Source organism: Ailuropoda melanoleuca, chromosome 5, assembly GCF_002007445.2.
Source record: "Ailuropoda melanoleuca isolate Jingjing chromosome 5, ASM200744v2, whole genome shotgun sequence".
In the NCBI taxonomy this organism is placed as follows: Eukaryota; Metazoa; Chordata; class Mammalia; order Carnivora; family Ursidae; genus Ailuropoda; species Ailuropoda melanoleuca.
The window spans coordinates 33,930,488-33,947,748 of record NC_048222.1 but is presented as its reverse complement, the minus strand read 5'-3'; the positions used below and the strand labels follow the sequence as shown (position 1 = coordinate 33,947,748).

The 17,261-nt window shown below is 49.0% G+C and overlaps 1 protein-coding gene across 11 annotated transcripts in view; it reads left to right on the top strand.

Annotated features, from left to right (window-relative positions):
* KIF6 (kinesin family member 6) overlaps positions 1–17,261 on the top strand; it is a 465,947-nt gene that overhangs the window by 436,829 nt on the left and 11,857 nt on the right. For 6 of the 11 annotated variants that reach the window (XM_034660665.1, XM_034660664.1, XM_034660667.1 and 3 more), the window contains 2 exons: positions 11,996–12,085; positions 13,649–17,049. In XM_034660665.1, the coding sequence (XP_034516556.1) occupies positions 11,996–12,085; positions 13,649–13,835 (277 nt within the window). In that variant the 3' untranslated portion in view covers positions 13,836–17,049. The other 5 variants (XM_034660659.1, XM_034660662.1, XM_034660661.1 and 2 more) reach the window with 4 other exon arrangements.

Genomic DNA, 17,261 nt, shown 5'->3' with positions numbered 1-17,261 from the left:
CCCTTCAACAGATGACTGGATTAAGAAGATGTGGTCCATATATACAATGCAATATTACTCAGCTATCAAAACGAACGATTTCTCAACATTTGTTGCAACATGGACAGGACTGGAGGAGATTATGCTAAGTGAAATAAGTCAAGCAAAGAAAAACAATTATCATATGGTTTCACTCATTTATGGAACATAAGAAATAGCAGGAAGATCGGTAGATGAAGGAAGGGAAGAACGAAGGGAGGGTAAACAGAAGGGGGAATGAACCACGAGAGACTATGGACTCTGGGAAACAAACTGAGGGGAGGGGGGTGGGGGATTGGGATAGGCCGGTGATGGGTATTAAGGAGGGCACATATTGCATGGNGGGTAGTAAGGAGGGCACGTATTGCATGGTGCACTGGGTGTTATACGCAAGTAATGAATCATGGAACTTTACATCAAAAACCAGGGATGTACTGTATGGTGACTAACATAATATAAAAAAACATTATTATTAAAAAATAAATAAATAAATAAATAAACTTGGAAAAAAAAACAAACAATGACAATGCAGTGTGTGTGTGTGTGTGTGTAAAGGCCAGTATGCACACTCCAGGGCTATAAGGTAGAAATAATCTTGCTTCCAGACTTCCAGTCATCCTTCAATGACTGCTGGCAGAAGAGTCTTTGGAGAGATGGCCCAGATAGGCCTAGGAGTGCTGTTCATCTCTGGGGGCAGCCAGTGCTCTGGTCGGACTTCTAATGCTTGGCAGAGATAACCAAGTGTCCTGAATAGTATTTGCTCAGACACCTCAACTGTGAGTGTTTGGCAGCCCTAAATTCCCTCCATGCAGCAGTTTGGATACCCAAAATTGTAGTCAGAAAGTTGCCAATAGGCGAGAGAAAAAGATCCCTGCTAGAGACTGGAAAGGGAGAGGTGTAGGGGCTCCACCGCTGACAAAGAAATCACCTGCTACCGCTTTATAGTGCTGGCAGAAAATTGCTCACAGGACTCTAGCAGGGACGAAGTGGGAAGGACACGCTGTCCCACGTCATCACGGCTTCTCAGACGTTCTCTGCCAACATCCAGCAGTGGGGGATGAGTTGTTGGTGTCCTTAAATTCCCTGAGGAGACAGCTTTAGCTTTCTTCTCTTACTTCTTTCTACTTCTCTCTTTCTTCTCTTTTCTTCTCCTGGGCCTTGTAGGCCAAGCGCTGAGCAAATGTGCAGCATACAATCATTGTCCCCATTTTACAGATGAGAACACTTGGGCTCTGAGAGCCCAATTAACTTGCTCAGGGCCTCCCAGCTAATCAGTGGTAAGGCATGATTGGAACCCAGGCCTGTCAGCGCCCAGCTGCTCTACTCACCCCTCGCGTCAGTGGCCGCCCTGGAGAGGCACCTGTGTACTCTGTGGCTTTAGCAGGACGTGGCATTTTCCAGCCCAGGTTCTGTGCTATTTCATATAGCCATGCTTTCTTTGTATTCTGCCAAACTCCAGGTCCTCCTGCTTGGGGCCTCGCCTCTTTCAATGTGTCCACAGTCTGATTTTCCGAAGGGGCCAGGATTCTCAAAAAGCAAATCTACACTTGCCCACAAAGCCACCCTCTGACTGGAAAACCAGAACTCCCTGCCATTGGCCACCACCATTTCTACTGAGAAGCCCTAACTTCCATCCCCTCATTTAACTAACTGAGGCCCAGAAAGGGATGTTTTTTTCGCTGTAGTTGATAATGCGAAGAGCTACACCTCAATCCTGAACTTCAGGCTCCAGGCTGTGCCAGTGTTTCCTTTCTCCCTCCTTCCCTCCCCCCACTCCCAACACTCCCAACCCCCCACCCCCATGCTGGTCCTCTCTCCCTGCCTCCTCTCCTTTCTTGGCTTCACTCCTGCACTGCATTCTTCCCCATCCCTTTCTCCCACTCTCTTGCTCTGCTCATCTTTAACCCCACCCTCCATTTCCTTTCTCCCTCTTTTTTCTTTACTTGTCTTCCTCCCTAGGCTTCTTGCCCCCCTCCCATCAGCCAAAGCTGCCTCTCCATATTGCTTGTCCATTTGTCCCCTCTGCCACCAGCCTCTGGCAGCCAGCTTCTGCCAAAGGTGCCCACCATGGAAAAGGCTGAGAACCAGCCACTGGGCAGGGCCTTCTAGAATCTTCTTGGGGAACCACTCTAAGAATCATGCTTCCCTCCCCGCACCCACCTGCGTGAGAAGTAGCGTTTTGGCATTCCTGCACATTCCTCAGATATTCTAATTGAAGATGACCCCTGCAGGTGCCTGCCAAGAGACCCTTAACCCTGAAGCTCCGAGCAGTGGATTTCAGAGGTGTGCATCGCATCACCGTGGGTTACCTGCTAGGAGTCCCCTCAATTTAGACTTTCACAAAGGATGTCTGAAACAAATGTTCTTTATAGTTTTTTCAAGCAGCGCTCTTGGGCAAGGCAGCTCCCCGCTTGCGGATGTCCTCACCTCATCTTTGAGATGCATCAAGGCCCCTCACGATGCTGATAAACGTGCAGTGCCATCGAAGAGCTGTGGGGGCCGGAGAGCCACAGTCCACGGCTGCTTCCCCCAGGGCCAGAGTGTCTGCTCCAGATGGACGCTGCAGGCCTGGGGCCAGTCCTGTGCTCCTCAGCTTCCGGAAGAAACCTGATCACATCACTTCCTCGGGGATGCCCAGGGCCTGCGGGCTGATCACACTAAATTCACAACACTCCGATTGGCAACCCAGGAGGCCTATTATTAATACTACCTATCAATCCTTATTAAGAAAAAGATAGCTAATTCTGGTGACTGGTGTGTTCTTTCTCCAGAAGGCTTGTCAACATGAGAAATGAATGCAGTGTGCAAGGCCGGTTGGTCAGGAAAGAAGACAAAAGTAATTTGTGGTGCGATCCTGAGGGTTCAGAAACTGAGCCGTGGCATCCAGGGGCACTTGAGCAGCTTCAAGTCTGGAGGAACCCCGAGCCTTCGCAGTGTGCCATCCTCCTACGTGGTCGCAGCAATATGCTGGGCAGCTGGGCCTCTGCAGAGGGTGCTGGACACCCCCATCTTTCTATGGTGTGATCACACCTTTCTGCCCTATCCACGTCCACCTCTGCCCCTCTGCCACCCACTGCCAACCCTCAACAGTTTGTACTTGTGGATGCTGCCTGAAATCTTAGGCAAGGATCCACTGGGAATCCACTGGGAATCTATTGAGTTAGTGAGCCATTTGAGTGCCGGTGACCTGATCTTACAAGACTTGCTACAGTTTCCAAACTGACTTTGACCTGGTGCAATCAAAGCTCCTACAGAATGGAAGGCCCTTTCTCCTTCCCTTCTGGAGGCCTGCACCAGGAACCATTCAGAAGGAGCCCTGGTCATTGGCCACTGTTTCCCAAAGAAAAGCGTGCAGAGCCTGCCACCTTGTGGCTTCCTCTGGTTCAACACCATCCCTAACCAGACAGCCCAGATGATCCTCTCCCCACTGTGAGTCTCTGCGATGCAGGGAAATAGGCGTGAGGGTGGCGGGGATTCCTAGGCTCTGATTTCCCTTCCTGTTTGTTTGACCCACAGTCTCGAACCTGTGGAGGCAGGCCCAGGGAAAGAGGCCCCGCGGCTGGCTGAGAGGGTCGAAGGCTGGAGCGCGGGAAGGGGCTGTATTCATGATGGGGGCAGCAGGTTGTCCAGCCTGTGGAGTGCCTCAGACTGATGGTGCAGGCTAGGCAAAGCCAGCTCCCCTGTCTAACCCTAGCCCACCTCTCAACCTGAGTGTCCCCATCTGTAAAGGAGGGTTTGACCAGGTGACCTTTTAGGTCTCTTCCAGCTCTGATATGGTACCTAGACAGGACCCTCCCACAGCAAGGGAGAGAATCCCAGCCTGTCGCTGGCATCCTGGGACAGCTTTGGCCTCTTCACCTCCTGAGGGACACTGTTGGGTTCTGCTGTTTGCAACCAGAAATCCAAGGCACAGCACACACATTGGGCAGCCCAGTTAAAAATGCACCTGCCTGGCCTGTTGGGTCTGACTCGTCACTCAGGAGCCGGGGCTGGTCAGTCGGTGTGTCCAGGGGTGAGCCATGCATCTCCAGCCGAGTCCAGTTGATCAGGTATCGTGGCTGAGAGCACGGAGTTTGACCCCTCAGAGTCATGGATCAGATTCAGACTCTGCCCGTAGCCAGCTGGTAATGTTTAAAGAATTTCTTTAACCTCCCTAAGCCTCCATTTTCTCACCTGTGTAATGAGGATAATGAGGTTATTGACAGGAGTAAATGGCATGATGTTTGCAGAGCACTTTCCAGGACCTGGTGAGTAGACGGTGTCTATAAATGCCAGCTATTCTGCTGCGAACGTGTGTCATTCTTCCAAGTTAAGGGAAGAATGACCCTGAAGGCAATCGAGAGATCATCCTGGCTGCCTTCTCCATTTCAAAAGTGGGGGGCATTGCCTTGCTTTCAACAGAGCAGACAGCCTTTACCCAAAGCTGTGGGGCAGGGCCTCTGTGCAGAACCATGAGGGCATGACCCCCACCCTGCAGAGCCCAGCAGGACCTTTACTCAGTGGGTCCAGACGATGCGACCATCACCCCAGTGAGTCCAAAGGGCAGAATATTGGACCAGAGATGATTATTTTCAAGCCTTAAGATCTCACAGAGTTTGAGGAGTCCTTGAAGATGGCGGAGGAGTGGGGGACCCCTTTTTCAGCCGGTCCCCTGAGTCGAGCTGGATAGGTACCAGACCAGCCTGAACATCCATCGAATCAGCCTGAGACGCAGGAAGATACATCTGGATCTCTACAAATGAACATCTCCAGTACTGAGTATTGAGGTACGAAGCGGGGAGCCATGAAACCGCGCACAGATATCGGAAGATAAACGGAAGGGGGAGGGAGCCACCGCGTTCGGGTGCTGGGAAGCGGTAGCCACCTGCACGGGGGAGTAGGAGGACTTGCGGACGGCACCCGCGAGACAGCAGACTGAGACCGTGAGTCGGGAGCACGCGCCACCAGGCATCTCATGGAACTCCGGAATCCTGGTGTGCTCACTGGATCCAGACTGAGAGCGGGAGCTCCGGGAGCGTGGGGGCGGCTGGCGGCTGGCAGTGTTAGAAACACAAAGGACAGAGACACGCCGGCCCTGGAAGTGAGGGCTGGGACGCCGGGTGTGGGATGCACATCCCAGGACGCTGCAGGGTTGAGCAGCACCAACAGAAACAGAGTTAAAGTGGCCAAAACATCAGTGGAGAACAGGCCGCAATCCCTCTGTTCTGAGACAGAGGCTAGGATACGGACACTGCTGCTCTGACTCTCAGAAGAGGCAGAGCAAACCGCCAGGGAAAGCCGCCAGAGAACAAAAGCCTGGAAATACCAGCTCACAGGATGCCCATCCCCATCCCCCCTCACAGGGGACACGGAGACTCTACCCAAACAGGGTTTCCTGAGTATCGGCGCGGCAGGCCCCTCCCCCAGAAGAAAGGCTGAAAAATCAAGAAGCCCACATCCCGGGGCACCTGGGTGACACAGTAATTGAGCGCCTGTCTTCAGCTTAGGGCATGATCCTGGCGTTCTGGAAAGGAGTCCCTCATCGGACTCCTCCGCTGGGAGCCTGCTTCTTCCTCTCGCACTCCCCTGCTTGTGTTCCCTCTCTCGCTGGTTGGCTTTCTGCCACATAAATAAATAAATAAAATCTTTAAAGAAGAAGCCCACATCCCTAAGATCCCTATAAAACAAGGGCGCACGGCCTGGGTCCCAGTAAATAATTTGGGCTCTGGACAACCCCGCAACCTCTTCTCATCAGAATGACAAGAAGGAGAAGCCCCCCCAGCAAAGAAAAGACAGTGAGCCTGTGGCCTCTGACACAGAAATAATGGATATGGATGTAACCAAATTATCAGAAATGGAATTCAGAGTAACAATGGTCAAAATGATGAGTAGACTTGAAAAAAGTATTAACGAAAATGTTACTGAGAATATAGAATCCCTAAGGACGGAAATAAGAGCGAATCTGACAGACATTAAAACTTCTATGAGCCAAATGCAGGCAAAACTAGAGTCTCTCATGGCCAGGGTCACCGAAGCAGAGGAACGTATTAGCAAATTGGAGGATGGGTTAGTAGAGGAAAAAACGAAAATAGAAGCTGGTCTTAAAAAAATCCACGCCCACGAATGTAGATTACGGGAGATTACTGACTCTATGAAACGATCCAATGTCAGAATCATCGGCATCCCTGAAGGGGTGGAGAAAAACAGAGGTCTAGAAGAGATATTTGAACAAATTGTAGCTGAAAACTTCCCTAATCTAGCAAGGGAAACAAGCATTCGTGTCCAAGAGGCAGAGAGGACCCCATCCAAGCTCAACCAGGACAAACCTACGCCACGGCATGTCATAGTGCAATTCGCAAATATTAGATCCAAGGATACAGTATTGAAAGCGGCCAGGGCAAAGAAATTTCTCACGTACCAAGGCAAAGGTATCAGGATTACGTCAGACCTGTCTACAGAGACCTGGAATGAGAGAAAGGCTTGGGGGGGCATTTTTAAAGCTCTTTCAGAGAAAAACATGCAGCCAAGGATCCTTTATCCAGCAAAGCTGTCATTCAGAATTGATGGAGAAATAAAGACGTTCCAAAATCGCCAATCATTAACCAATTTCGTAACCACGAAACCAGCCCTACAGGAGATATTAAGGGGGGCTCTATAAAGGTAAAAAGGCCCCAAGAGTGATACAGAGCAGCAAGTCACAACCGATACAAAGACTTTAAAGAGAAATGGCATCATTAAAATCATATCTGTCAATAATCTCTATCAATCTAAATGGCTTAAACTCTCCCATAAAACGCCACAGGGTTGCAGATTGGATAAAAAGACATGACCCATCCATTTGCTGTCTACAAGAGACTCATTTTGAACCCAAAGATGCATTCAGACTTAGAGTAAGGGGATGGAGTACCATCTTCCACGCAAATGGACCTCAAAAGAAAGCTGGAGTAGCAATTCTCATATCAGATAGACTGGATTTTAAACTAGAGGCCATAGAGAGAGATACAGAAGGGCACTATATTATTCTTAAAGGAAGTATTCAACAAGTGGATATGACAATTATTAATATATATGCCCCCAACAGGGGAGCAGCAAGATACACAAGCCAACTCTTAACCAAAATAAAGAGACATATAGATAAGAACACAGTAATAGTAGGGGACCTCAACACCCCACTATCAGAAATAGACAGAACACCCTGGCAAAAACTAAGCAAAGAATCAAAGGCTTTGAATGCCATACTCGACGAGTTGGACCTCATAGATATATATAGAACACTACACCCCAGAACCAAAGAATACTCATTCTATTCAAATGCCCATGGAACATTCTCAAGAATAGATCATGCTCTGGGACACAAAACAGGTCTCAGCCAATACCAAAAGATTGAAATTATCCCCTGCATATTCTCAGACCACAACGCTCTGAAATTGGAACTCAACCACAAGGAAAAACCTGGAAGAAACTCAAACACTTGGAGGCTAAGAACCATCCTGCTCAAGAATGACTCGATAAACCAGGAAATCAAAAAACAAATTAAACAATTTATGGAGACCAACGAGAATGAATACACAACGGTCCAAAACCTATGGGATACTGCAAAGGCAGTCCTAAGGGGGAAATACATAGCCATCCAAGCCTCACTCAAAAGAATAGAAAAATCTAAAATGCAGTTTCTATATTCTCACCTCAAGAAACTGGAACAGCAACAGAGGGACAGGCCTAACCCACTGACAAGGAAGGAGTTGACCAAGATTAGAGCAGAAATCAATGAATTAGAGACCAGAACCACAGTAGAGCAGATCAACAGGACTAGAAGCTGGTTCTTTGAGAGAATCCATAAAATTGATAGACCACTGGCAAAACTTGTCCAAAAACAAAGAGAAAGGACTGAGATTATTAAAATTATGACTGAAAAGGGAGAGGTCACGACCAGCACCATTGAAATTGCAAGGATTATTAGAAACTTTTATCAACAGCTATATGCCAAAAAACTAAACAATCTGGAAGAGATGGAGGCCTTCCTGGAAACCTATAAACTACCAAGACTGAAACAGGAAGAAATAGATTTCTTAAATAGGCCAATTAACTATGAAGAAATTGAGTCAGTGATAAACAACCTTCCAAATAATAAAACTCCAGGCCCAGACGGTTTTCCTGGGGAATTCTACCAAACATTCAAAGAAGAAATAATACCTATTCTCCTAAAGCTATTTCAAAAAATAGAAACAGAAGGAAAGCTACCAAACTCATTCTATGAGGCTAATATTACCTTGATCCCCAAACCAGGCAAAGACCCCCTCAAAAAGGAGAATTACAGACCGATTTCTCTAATGAATATGGATGCCAAAATCCTCAACAAGATCCTTGCTAATAGAATCCAACAGTACATTAAAAGGATTATCCATCATGACCAAGTGGGATTCATACCTGGGATGCAAGCATGGTTCAACACTCGCAAATCAATCAATGTGATACATCATATCAACAAGAAAAGACTCAAGAACCATATGATCCTCTCAATTGATGCAGAAAAAGCATTTGACAAAATACAGCATCCTTTCCTGATTAAAACCCTTCAGAGTGTAGGAATAGAGGGTACATTTCTCAATCTCATAAAAGCCATCTATGAAAAGCCTACTGCAAGCATTATTCTCAATGGGGAAAAGCTGGAAGCCTTTCCCTTAAGATCAGGAACACGACAAGGATGCCCACTCTCGCCACTATTATTCAACATAGTACTAGAAGTCCTTGCAACAGCAATCAGAAGACAAAAAGGGATCAAAGGTATCCAAATCGGCAAAGAAGAAGTCAAACTGTCTCTCTTTGCAGATGACATGATACTCTATATGGAAAACCCAAAGGAATCCACTCCCAAACTATTAGAAGTTATAGAACAATTCAGTAAGGTGGCAGGATACAAAATCAATGCCCAGAAATCAGTTGCATTTCTATACACGAATAACGAGACTGAAGAAAGAGAAATTAGGGAATCCATCCCATTTACAATAACACCAAAAACCATGCGTTACCTTGGAATTAACTTAACCAGAGACGTAAAGGACCTATATCCTAGAAACTATAGATCACTTTTGAAAGATATTGAGGAAGACATAAAAAGATGGAAAAATATTCCATGCTCATGGATTGGAAGAATTAACATAGTTAAAATGTCCATACTACCCAGAGCAATCTACACTTTCAATGCTATCCCGATCAAAATACCGAGGACATTTTTCAAAGAACTGGAACAAATAGTCCTTAAATTTGTATGGAACCAGAAAAGGCCCCGAATCTCCAAGGAACTGTTGAAAAGGAAAAACAAAGCTGGGGGCATCACAATGCCGGATTTCGAGCTGTACTACAAAGCTGTGATCACAAAGACAGCATGGTACTGGCACAAAAACAGACACATCGACCAATGGAACAGAATAGAGAACCCAGAAATGGACCCTCGGCTCTTTGGGCAACTAATCTTTGATAAAGCAGGAAAAAACATCCGGTGGAAAAAAGACAGTCTCTTCAATAAATGGTGCTGGGAAAATTGGACAGCTACATGCAAAAGAATGAAACTTGACCACTCTCTCACACCATACACAAAAATAAACTCCAAATGGATGAAAGACCTCAATGTGAGACAGGAATCCATCAAAATTCTAGAGGAGAACATAGGCAACAACTTCTATGACATCGGCCAGAGCAACCTTTTTCACGACACATCTCCAAAGGCAAGAGAAATAAAAGATAAAATGAACTTATGGGACTTTATCAGGATAAAGAGCTTCTGCACAGCCAAGGAAACAGTCAAAAAAACTAAGAGACAGCCCACGGAATGGGAGAATATATTTGCAAAGGACACCACAGATAAAGGACTGGTATCCAAGATCTACAAAGAACTTCTCAAACTCAATACACGAGAAACAAATAAACAAATCATAAAATGGGCAGAAGATATGAACAGACACTTTTCCAATGAAGACATACAAATGGCTAACAGACACATGAAAAAATGTTCAAAATCATTAGCCATCAGGGAAATTCAAATCAAAACCACACTGAGATACCACCTTACGCCAGTTAGAATGGCAAAGATAGACAAGGCAAGAAACAACAATTGTTGGAGAGGATGTGGAGAAAGGGGATCCCTCCTACATTGTTGGTGGGAATGCAAGTTGGTACAGCCACTCTGGAAAACAGTGTGGAGGTCCCTTAAAAAGTTAAAAATTGAACTACCCTATGACCCAGCCATTGCACTACTGGGTGTTTACCCCAAAGATACAGACGTAGTAAAGAGAAGGGCCATATGCACCCCAATGTTCATAGCTGCATTGTCCACAATAGCCAAATCATGGAAGGAGCCGAGATGCCCTTCAACAGATGACTGGATTAAGAAGCTGTGGTCCATATATACAATGGAATATTACTCAGCTATCAGAAAGAACGAGTTCTCAACATTTGCTGCAACGGACAGCACTGGAGGAGATAATGCTAAGTGAAATAAGTCAAGCAGAGAAAGACAATTATCATATGGTTTCTCTCATGTATGGAACAGAAGAACTAGGATGATCGGTAGGAGAAGAAAGGGATAAAGAAAAGGGGGCTAATCAGAAGGGGGAATGAAACATGAGAGACTATGGACTATGAGAAACAAACTGAGGGCCTCAGTGGGGAGGGGGGGATTGGGATAGACCAGTGATGGGTAGTAAGGAGGGCACGTATTGCATGGTGCACTGGGTGTTATATGCAACTAAGGAAGCATCGAACTTTACATCAGAATCCGGGGATGTACTGTACGTTGACTAACATAATATAATAAAAAATCATTAAAAAAAAAGATCTCACAGAGTTTGCATTGCTAGGTTGGGGGACCTGCTTGGGACCCATCACCCCTTCCTTCTTTCTTCTTTCTCCCTTGTGGAATGGGAAGGTCTAACCTACGCTTGTCCACCGTTTTATTTTGGAAGCACATAACTTGTCTGGTCTCCTAGGCTCACAGCTGGATAAATTCCACCTCAGGGTGATTCGACTTCCCAGGTCTCACCCATATTTGATTTAGATGGGACTTTGGACTTCAGAGTTGATGCTGGGACAAGTTAAGGCTTTGGGGGCTGATGAGATGGAAGGAATGTGTTCTGCATGTGAGGACATGAATTTGGCAGGGGTGGGGAGGGGGTGGGGTAGAATGTTGCGGACTTAATGTGCCCTCTAAAAATTCATTTGTTTAAACCTAATCCCAGATGTGATGGTATTTGGAGGTAGGTCTTTAAGTCACAAGGGTGGAGCCCTCATGAAGGGGATTAGTGCCTTCTTAAGAAGAGGCAGAGAGCTAGCTCACTGTCTTTCCAGCCTGAGAGAAGGCAGGAAGAATTTGGCGGTCTGCTGGAAGAGAACGGGCATGAGAACATGACCACCCTGCACCCTGATCTCGGACTCCTAGCCTCTAGAACTGTGAGAAGCAAGTTCCTGCTGTGGGAGCCACGCAATTTAGGGTGTACTGTTAGAGCGGCCTGAGCTGACTGTGACACCGTCCATGACACAGGATTCCTGGCTCCTCTCGGAGTTAGCTCAGGCTGCCGTAACAAAATACCATAGACAAGGTGGCTTAACCTTTAGGAATTTATTTATTTCTCACAGTTCTGGAAGCTGGAATTCCCAGATCAAGGTCCAACAAAATCAGCTGCTGGCAAGGACCCTCTTCCCGGCTTGCAGATGGCGAGTTCTCACTGTGTCCTCACATGCTAGTGAGCTCTGATCTCTCTTCCTCTTCTTGTCAGGGCACCAATCCTCTCCTGGGGGCCCCACCCTCATGACCTCACCAGAACCTAAGTACCTCCCAAAGCCTTCACCTCCAAATACATCACATTTGGGGGCAGGGTAGGGCTTCAACATATGAATTTGGCGGGGCACACATTCAATCTGTACAGCTCCTAAATAGAAACCTACATTTCTTTTCTGTAAATGTCCTCCCATTCCTTTTCCTTTTGTCTTTTTTCTTTTGCAGCGATGTGAACGCCAGGAAAATCTTGCCCTCGCCTTACCCCCTCCCACAGAGCCGGGAGCACAGCAGCACCAGCACATCCCTGGAAGGCAGGTCTGTCTTCTCCTCCCTCTGGTGCTGTGACAGCCCCTGCCATGGGTGGAAAGGGTCAAAATTGCCAGTTCTCTTCTCCCACATCCTGAGGAGCCCCTTGTCTGATAGCTGCACAGAGTTCAGGTCTGGCCTCCCCCCTGGGACTCTAGGAATACCCTGGAGTCTCTCACAGACGCTGAGTCCCAAAGCTGGGGAGTTTTCTCCCAAGGGTCTTTGCGGCCCTGTGCAGGCAAACTTGCTTCATGTATCCTTGTAAATAGATATAGCCAGGGCCATTAAAGGAAAGAAGAGCTGGCCCATGGGCTGTTGCAATAGCATAGCCCACTAGTCCCACCACAGCGTCCCCAGGCAGGGCAGGACAGAGAGTGGACAAGCCTAGCCTCAGGCCCTATGCACCGTTCACTGCAGACCGAACGAAGCTGAAAGGCCTCTCCCCAGCAGTGCTCTTTATGCCCTCTGGCTAGAACCCTTGAACACCCTTCTTCACCTACTCACCTCCCAAGCTGTCCAAGGGTGAGGTCCAGCCATGCCCCTCCCAGAGCCCAGACAGAAGGAACAGCTCCGCGCACCCCAGATTGCAGCTGGATGCCAACACAAACAATCACTCGTGATCATGGACAGCCCTTTATTATGTTCTGTCCTCACTACCTTCCAAGAGAGTGGATACTGTCACCTGCTGTATTGAGTGACAGGAGGAGGGGGACTCTTGGCAAGCCAGGAGGGCACTGCTATGAATTTTCTTTAGGGGCAATTTATTGGATGGAAAACAAAAAGGGAGAAAGGCACATACATTCTTCCTTTTTTAAGGGGATTTCTTGGAAATCCCACACTTCTTCTTACAAATCTCATTGGCTGGAACCTGGTCACCTGACCGCACATAGCTGCAAAGGAGGCTGGGAAATGTAGCATTTTTTTTTCAGCCACGGTAAGCTTCTCAGCTAAATATCATGTTTTTATGAAGAGAGGAGAGAATAGTTATCTGTCCCAGGAGCAACTAAGCCATGGTAGGGTACGGGGACACACAGGGCAGACGTCCTAAAGGATGTGCCATCTAAATTGGGTGCTGAAGGAGTCAGTCAGGCCCCAGGTGGAATAGACTTGGTGCGGGTGGGGGTTGGGAGGGATGGGGAAGGTGCTGAGACAAAACATATTCAACCATGCAAAGGTCTTGGAGGCGAGCAGTCCAGGGAAATGAGACAGCTAAAGCAAAGGCCCTGAGGCCAGAAGGGACTCATGTTATTGAGTAACAGAATAACAGAAGGAAGGTCAGGGTGGCCCCAGTATACTGGGGGCCAGTTCACACAAGAAGAGAGTTTGTGTTTCATTCCAAGAGTGATCCAAGAAGCCACTAAAGAGATTAAGGCAGGGGAGGACATGACGTGTTTGCATATGAAAGGATTGCTATGGCTTCGGCCCAGACACAGTGGAGGGGTGAGGAGGCCAACCCCTGTCCCATAGCCTCCTGGGTGAGATCCGGTCTCTGAACACGGAAAGCACTTTGGAAAGGTAAGCACAGAGTCCAGATATAAGGTGCAATGATGTGTAGCTTGCGGTTGTCCTCAGCACCCCTGAGAGGCCAGCGTCGTCCGTCCCACTCACCGGGGACAGCCAGACGGACTCCGACATCCTGGCATTCATCAAGGCCAGACAGAGCATTCTGCAGAAGAAATGTAAGTGCATCTTTCTCCAGGGCGTTGCTCACCCACCTTTGGGGGATGGAGGGGGAGGGCCAGAGCAAGAAGTGAGCTGAGAAGGAAGTAGGAAGCTTCCTGCATGTTCCTGAAACCAAAGGACTGATCTTGTGGTCACCTCACACGTGCCTGGCCTCCGCTTCCTCCAGGAAAAAGCTCCAGGAGGCAGCATCACAAACACCAAGATAGGCCCAAGGGGGTGGCGGGCCTAGGTGCTCCCACCCTGCTCTGCAAAGCTTGCCTCCTTCTTCCAGACCTTCACCTCCTTGTGTTCTCTGTCCCCAAAACCATTCACCTCTGTTTAGCCTTCTCCATAAGAGAAGGGGCTGAGTGATTGTTCGAGGACTTGAATCCCTGGCTAGAAATGTCACTCTCTAGGCTCTCTCATGTTGGAGCCTGGTTCTTACCAATGAGTTGTAGACATAATCACCATTTGAAGGCTCAGGCCTGAGGACACCATTAACAGTTAAAGAAGAAATACCTGTGATGTGTCAGACAACAGGAAGAGAAAGAAAAGGCCCTTCCTGGCCTTTGTCACCCTCATCCCCCCATCTCTCTCTTGGCAGCTGTGGACAGGCCTTCTCTTCTCCTGCCTCCCCTCTTCCCCAGAGACCCCCAGGGACGAGACCCAGGACCCCTTACCCCAGCCCTACTTTTAACCTCGTCCCAGTAGTAAGCCAAAGGCTACCAGCCGAGGCGAGCGTTGCTTTCCCGTGTCAACACCTTGATGAGTGAAATGGCAGACTTGGATCCTGTCAGGACTGACACCTGCCCCGGGAGGCCCACATTCGGTTTCACTGCCAGCTCTCTGCAGTTTAGACACTAGGAGGTCTGCACATGGATGGAGCATCCCAGGCGAGGATGCCGAGATGCCAGCCTGCCCACTGTTCTCTCTCGACCGGGTCTCTCTCTGAGACCTGAGATAGGCTGGCTCTGCCACCAGCCAGCTGTGACGCCGTAGCTCGCCTTCTCCCCTCTATTTCCTTGTTGAAAGAGGAAAGAACACCAACAAATACATAAGATCATTTGAGGTGCTGAGCTCGGGAGCAGGAGCCAGCTCAACAGGCCTTGCAGGCAAGGGCAAGGGCTTGGCTTCTATGCCAGATGGAGCGGGAGCTCCCTGAAGAATTTAAGCCAAGGCGTGACATGGTCTGACTGGGGCTTTGGCAGGCTCACCCCGGCCACTGTGCATAGCAGAGGCTATAGAGGCCCGGAATAGCAGTTACCCGGCTCCTGTGGGGGTCCAGGCACGGGGCGAGGGCAGCCTGGCCCCAGCAGCAGGTTGGATGTGAGTCGTAAAGGAGAGGAGAGCCAGGAGGGTTGGTGGTGGGCACCGGCTCTGAGCCGCTAACAGGACAGGGAGGCCATTAGCAGAAAGGCAGGGAGGTGTGGACACCAGAGGGAACTTGTTGGGGGAATTCAGAGTTCCAGTTGGCCCGTTCGAAGTTTCAGAAGCCCTCCTAGACCCCAGAGGAGATAAGTAGGCCCCTGAACACAAGTCTGGAGCTCAGCAGTGAGGTCCGAGTGGACTATAGTGCCGTGCCCCGAGTGAAATCCCTGTCGAAGAGAGCAAATAGGGTTATTGTAATCGCTGACACAGACTCCTGGGGCACTCTGACATTTGGAGGAGAGCAGGAAGATCCAGTCGAAGCTTCGGAGAAGGTTCGGCCAGGGCAAGAGAAAGGCCAGCAGGGGAGCGAGCGCGGCCTCAGGCAGACCTGCAGGAGATCGTGATCCAGGGGAGACGGGCGGTAGACCCCAGGGCTGCTGGAGGCTGAGGAAGCACAGATGGGAGGCTGCCTTCCAGCCACTCCACCTGTCACGGCAGCCTGGACAAGTGCCCTGTAGGCAGGGGACCGGGAGGACAAAATGCCCATTGCAGTGGTTGAGGAAAGAAAGGAAGGAGCGAGAGCAGAGGTGGGGAATGGGGCCAGCTGTCCCAGGGGCTGAGCTGGGAGGAGGCTGGGGATAAGGAGAAGCAGTGGTTATGCAGACTGGTTCACATGCTGGAAGGAAGGGTCCAGTAGAAGAAAGGAGGTGGGTGATGTGGGAACGAGGACCAAACCTGCTGGGGAAACTCTTCATGGAAGTAGAAGGCATGGCATCCTGGACTTCAGTGGCGAGAGGTTGGCATTTGGAGCTGGAAGACTCCCTTCCTCTGGAACAAATGCATAGAAATTAACCATCATTCGTTCCCTTGAGAAGTCGACACGTAAGCAACATTTTTAAGTTATGTTTACTCAGCTTTTGCTCACATAATAAAGACACTATTTCCAGCCCTCTCAGAGAAGAGACATAAACCCAAGGTCTATGTCAGGATGACATCCTCCTGCTAACACAGTGCCCAGACAGCACAGAAAGCTGTGCTGAAAGGCGGAACCCTCTTAGTGTACAGAGCCAAGAGTCTGATCCCCTTTTTGACAGGTGGGGAAACTGAGGCACGCAACGGTTGAATGGCAGAGCCAGGATAACCCAGCTTTTCTGTGCTCTCTCCATGTGGCCACACTGTCTTGAAAAGCTGCTCCGTGGTCAGTCGGGTGTTTGTCTCTTGGCCCCCACCCTCCCTGCAGCTGGGGAGCTTTGTTCTCCAAACAAATAGCAGCCTGGAAGCAATTCATCAAAACAAAAGTTCAAGGGTTCAATTTTTATTCTTTAGGGAAAAAACAATAATCTTGGGTTCTTAGTGACCATGAGGCTGCAAAGGAAGCTGAAGAAGGGTGACAGGGGGTCCCCGTTCCGCCAGGTCAGGTGCGGCCTCCCCAGTGGGCGGCAGATGGCCGGGTCCCACCACACAGCACTTTCCACGCAGCCCCTTTATCAGGCCTCTGCGTCAGGCCAATATGCAGGCCGGGCCCCAGGCACCCTCCCCAGCCAAAGCAAACACTTCCCTCTCCCCTGCGCTGGGCTGCCTCTGCTCTTAATTCAGTGGTGCTGTCTGTCTGCACTTCCTCCGGAGCGCTCGTTACGGGGCGTTTGTGACTGTCAGCCCGGGAGCAGGAGCCCAGAGAGCGAGATGTGACGTACGCCTCGCCCGAAGGCTCTTCCACCTCACCAAGGGCCAGGACGAATCTAGTTGATTTAGGATTCATGGAAAAGCTGTGGAACGTTTAAATCCCTGCCAGGGGCACATGCGGACAGGTATATATCCCCCGTACGGGGCATTCGTCATCCGTGGTGTCAAATCTGCTGTTTCTAACTGCCGAGGACGGCTTTAAAATCTGAGAAAATGAGGTTCACCCCTTTCTACAGTGCTTTTACTTTTTTTTAAAGATTTTATTTATTTATTTGACAGAGATAGAGACAGCCAGCGAGAGAGGGAACACAAGCAGGGGGAGTGGGAGAGGAAGAAGCAGGCGCACAGCAGAGGAGCCTGATGTGGGGCTCGATCCCATAACGCCGGCATCACACCCTGAGCCGAAGGCAGACGCTTAACCGCTGTGCCACCCAGGCGCCCCTCTACAGTGCTTTTAAAAAAAAAAAACTTC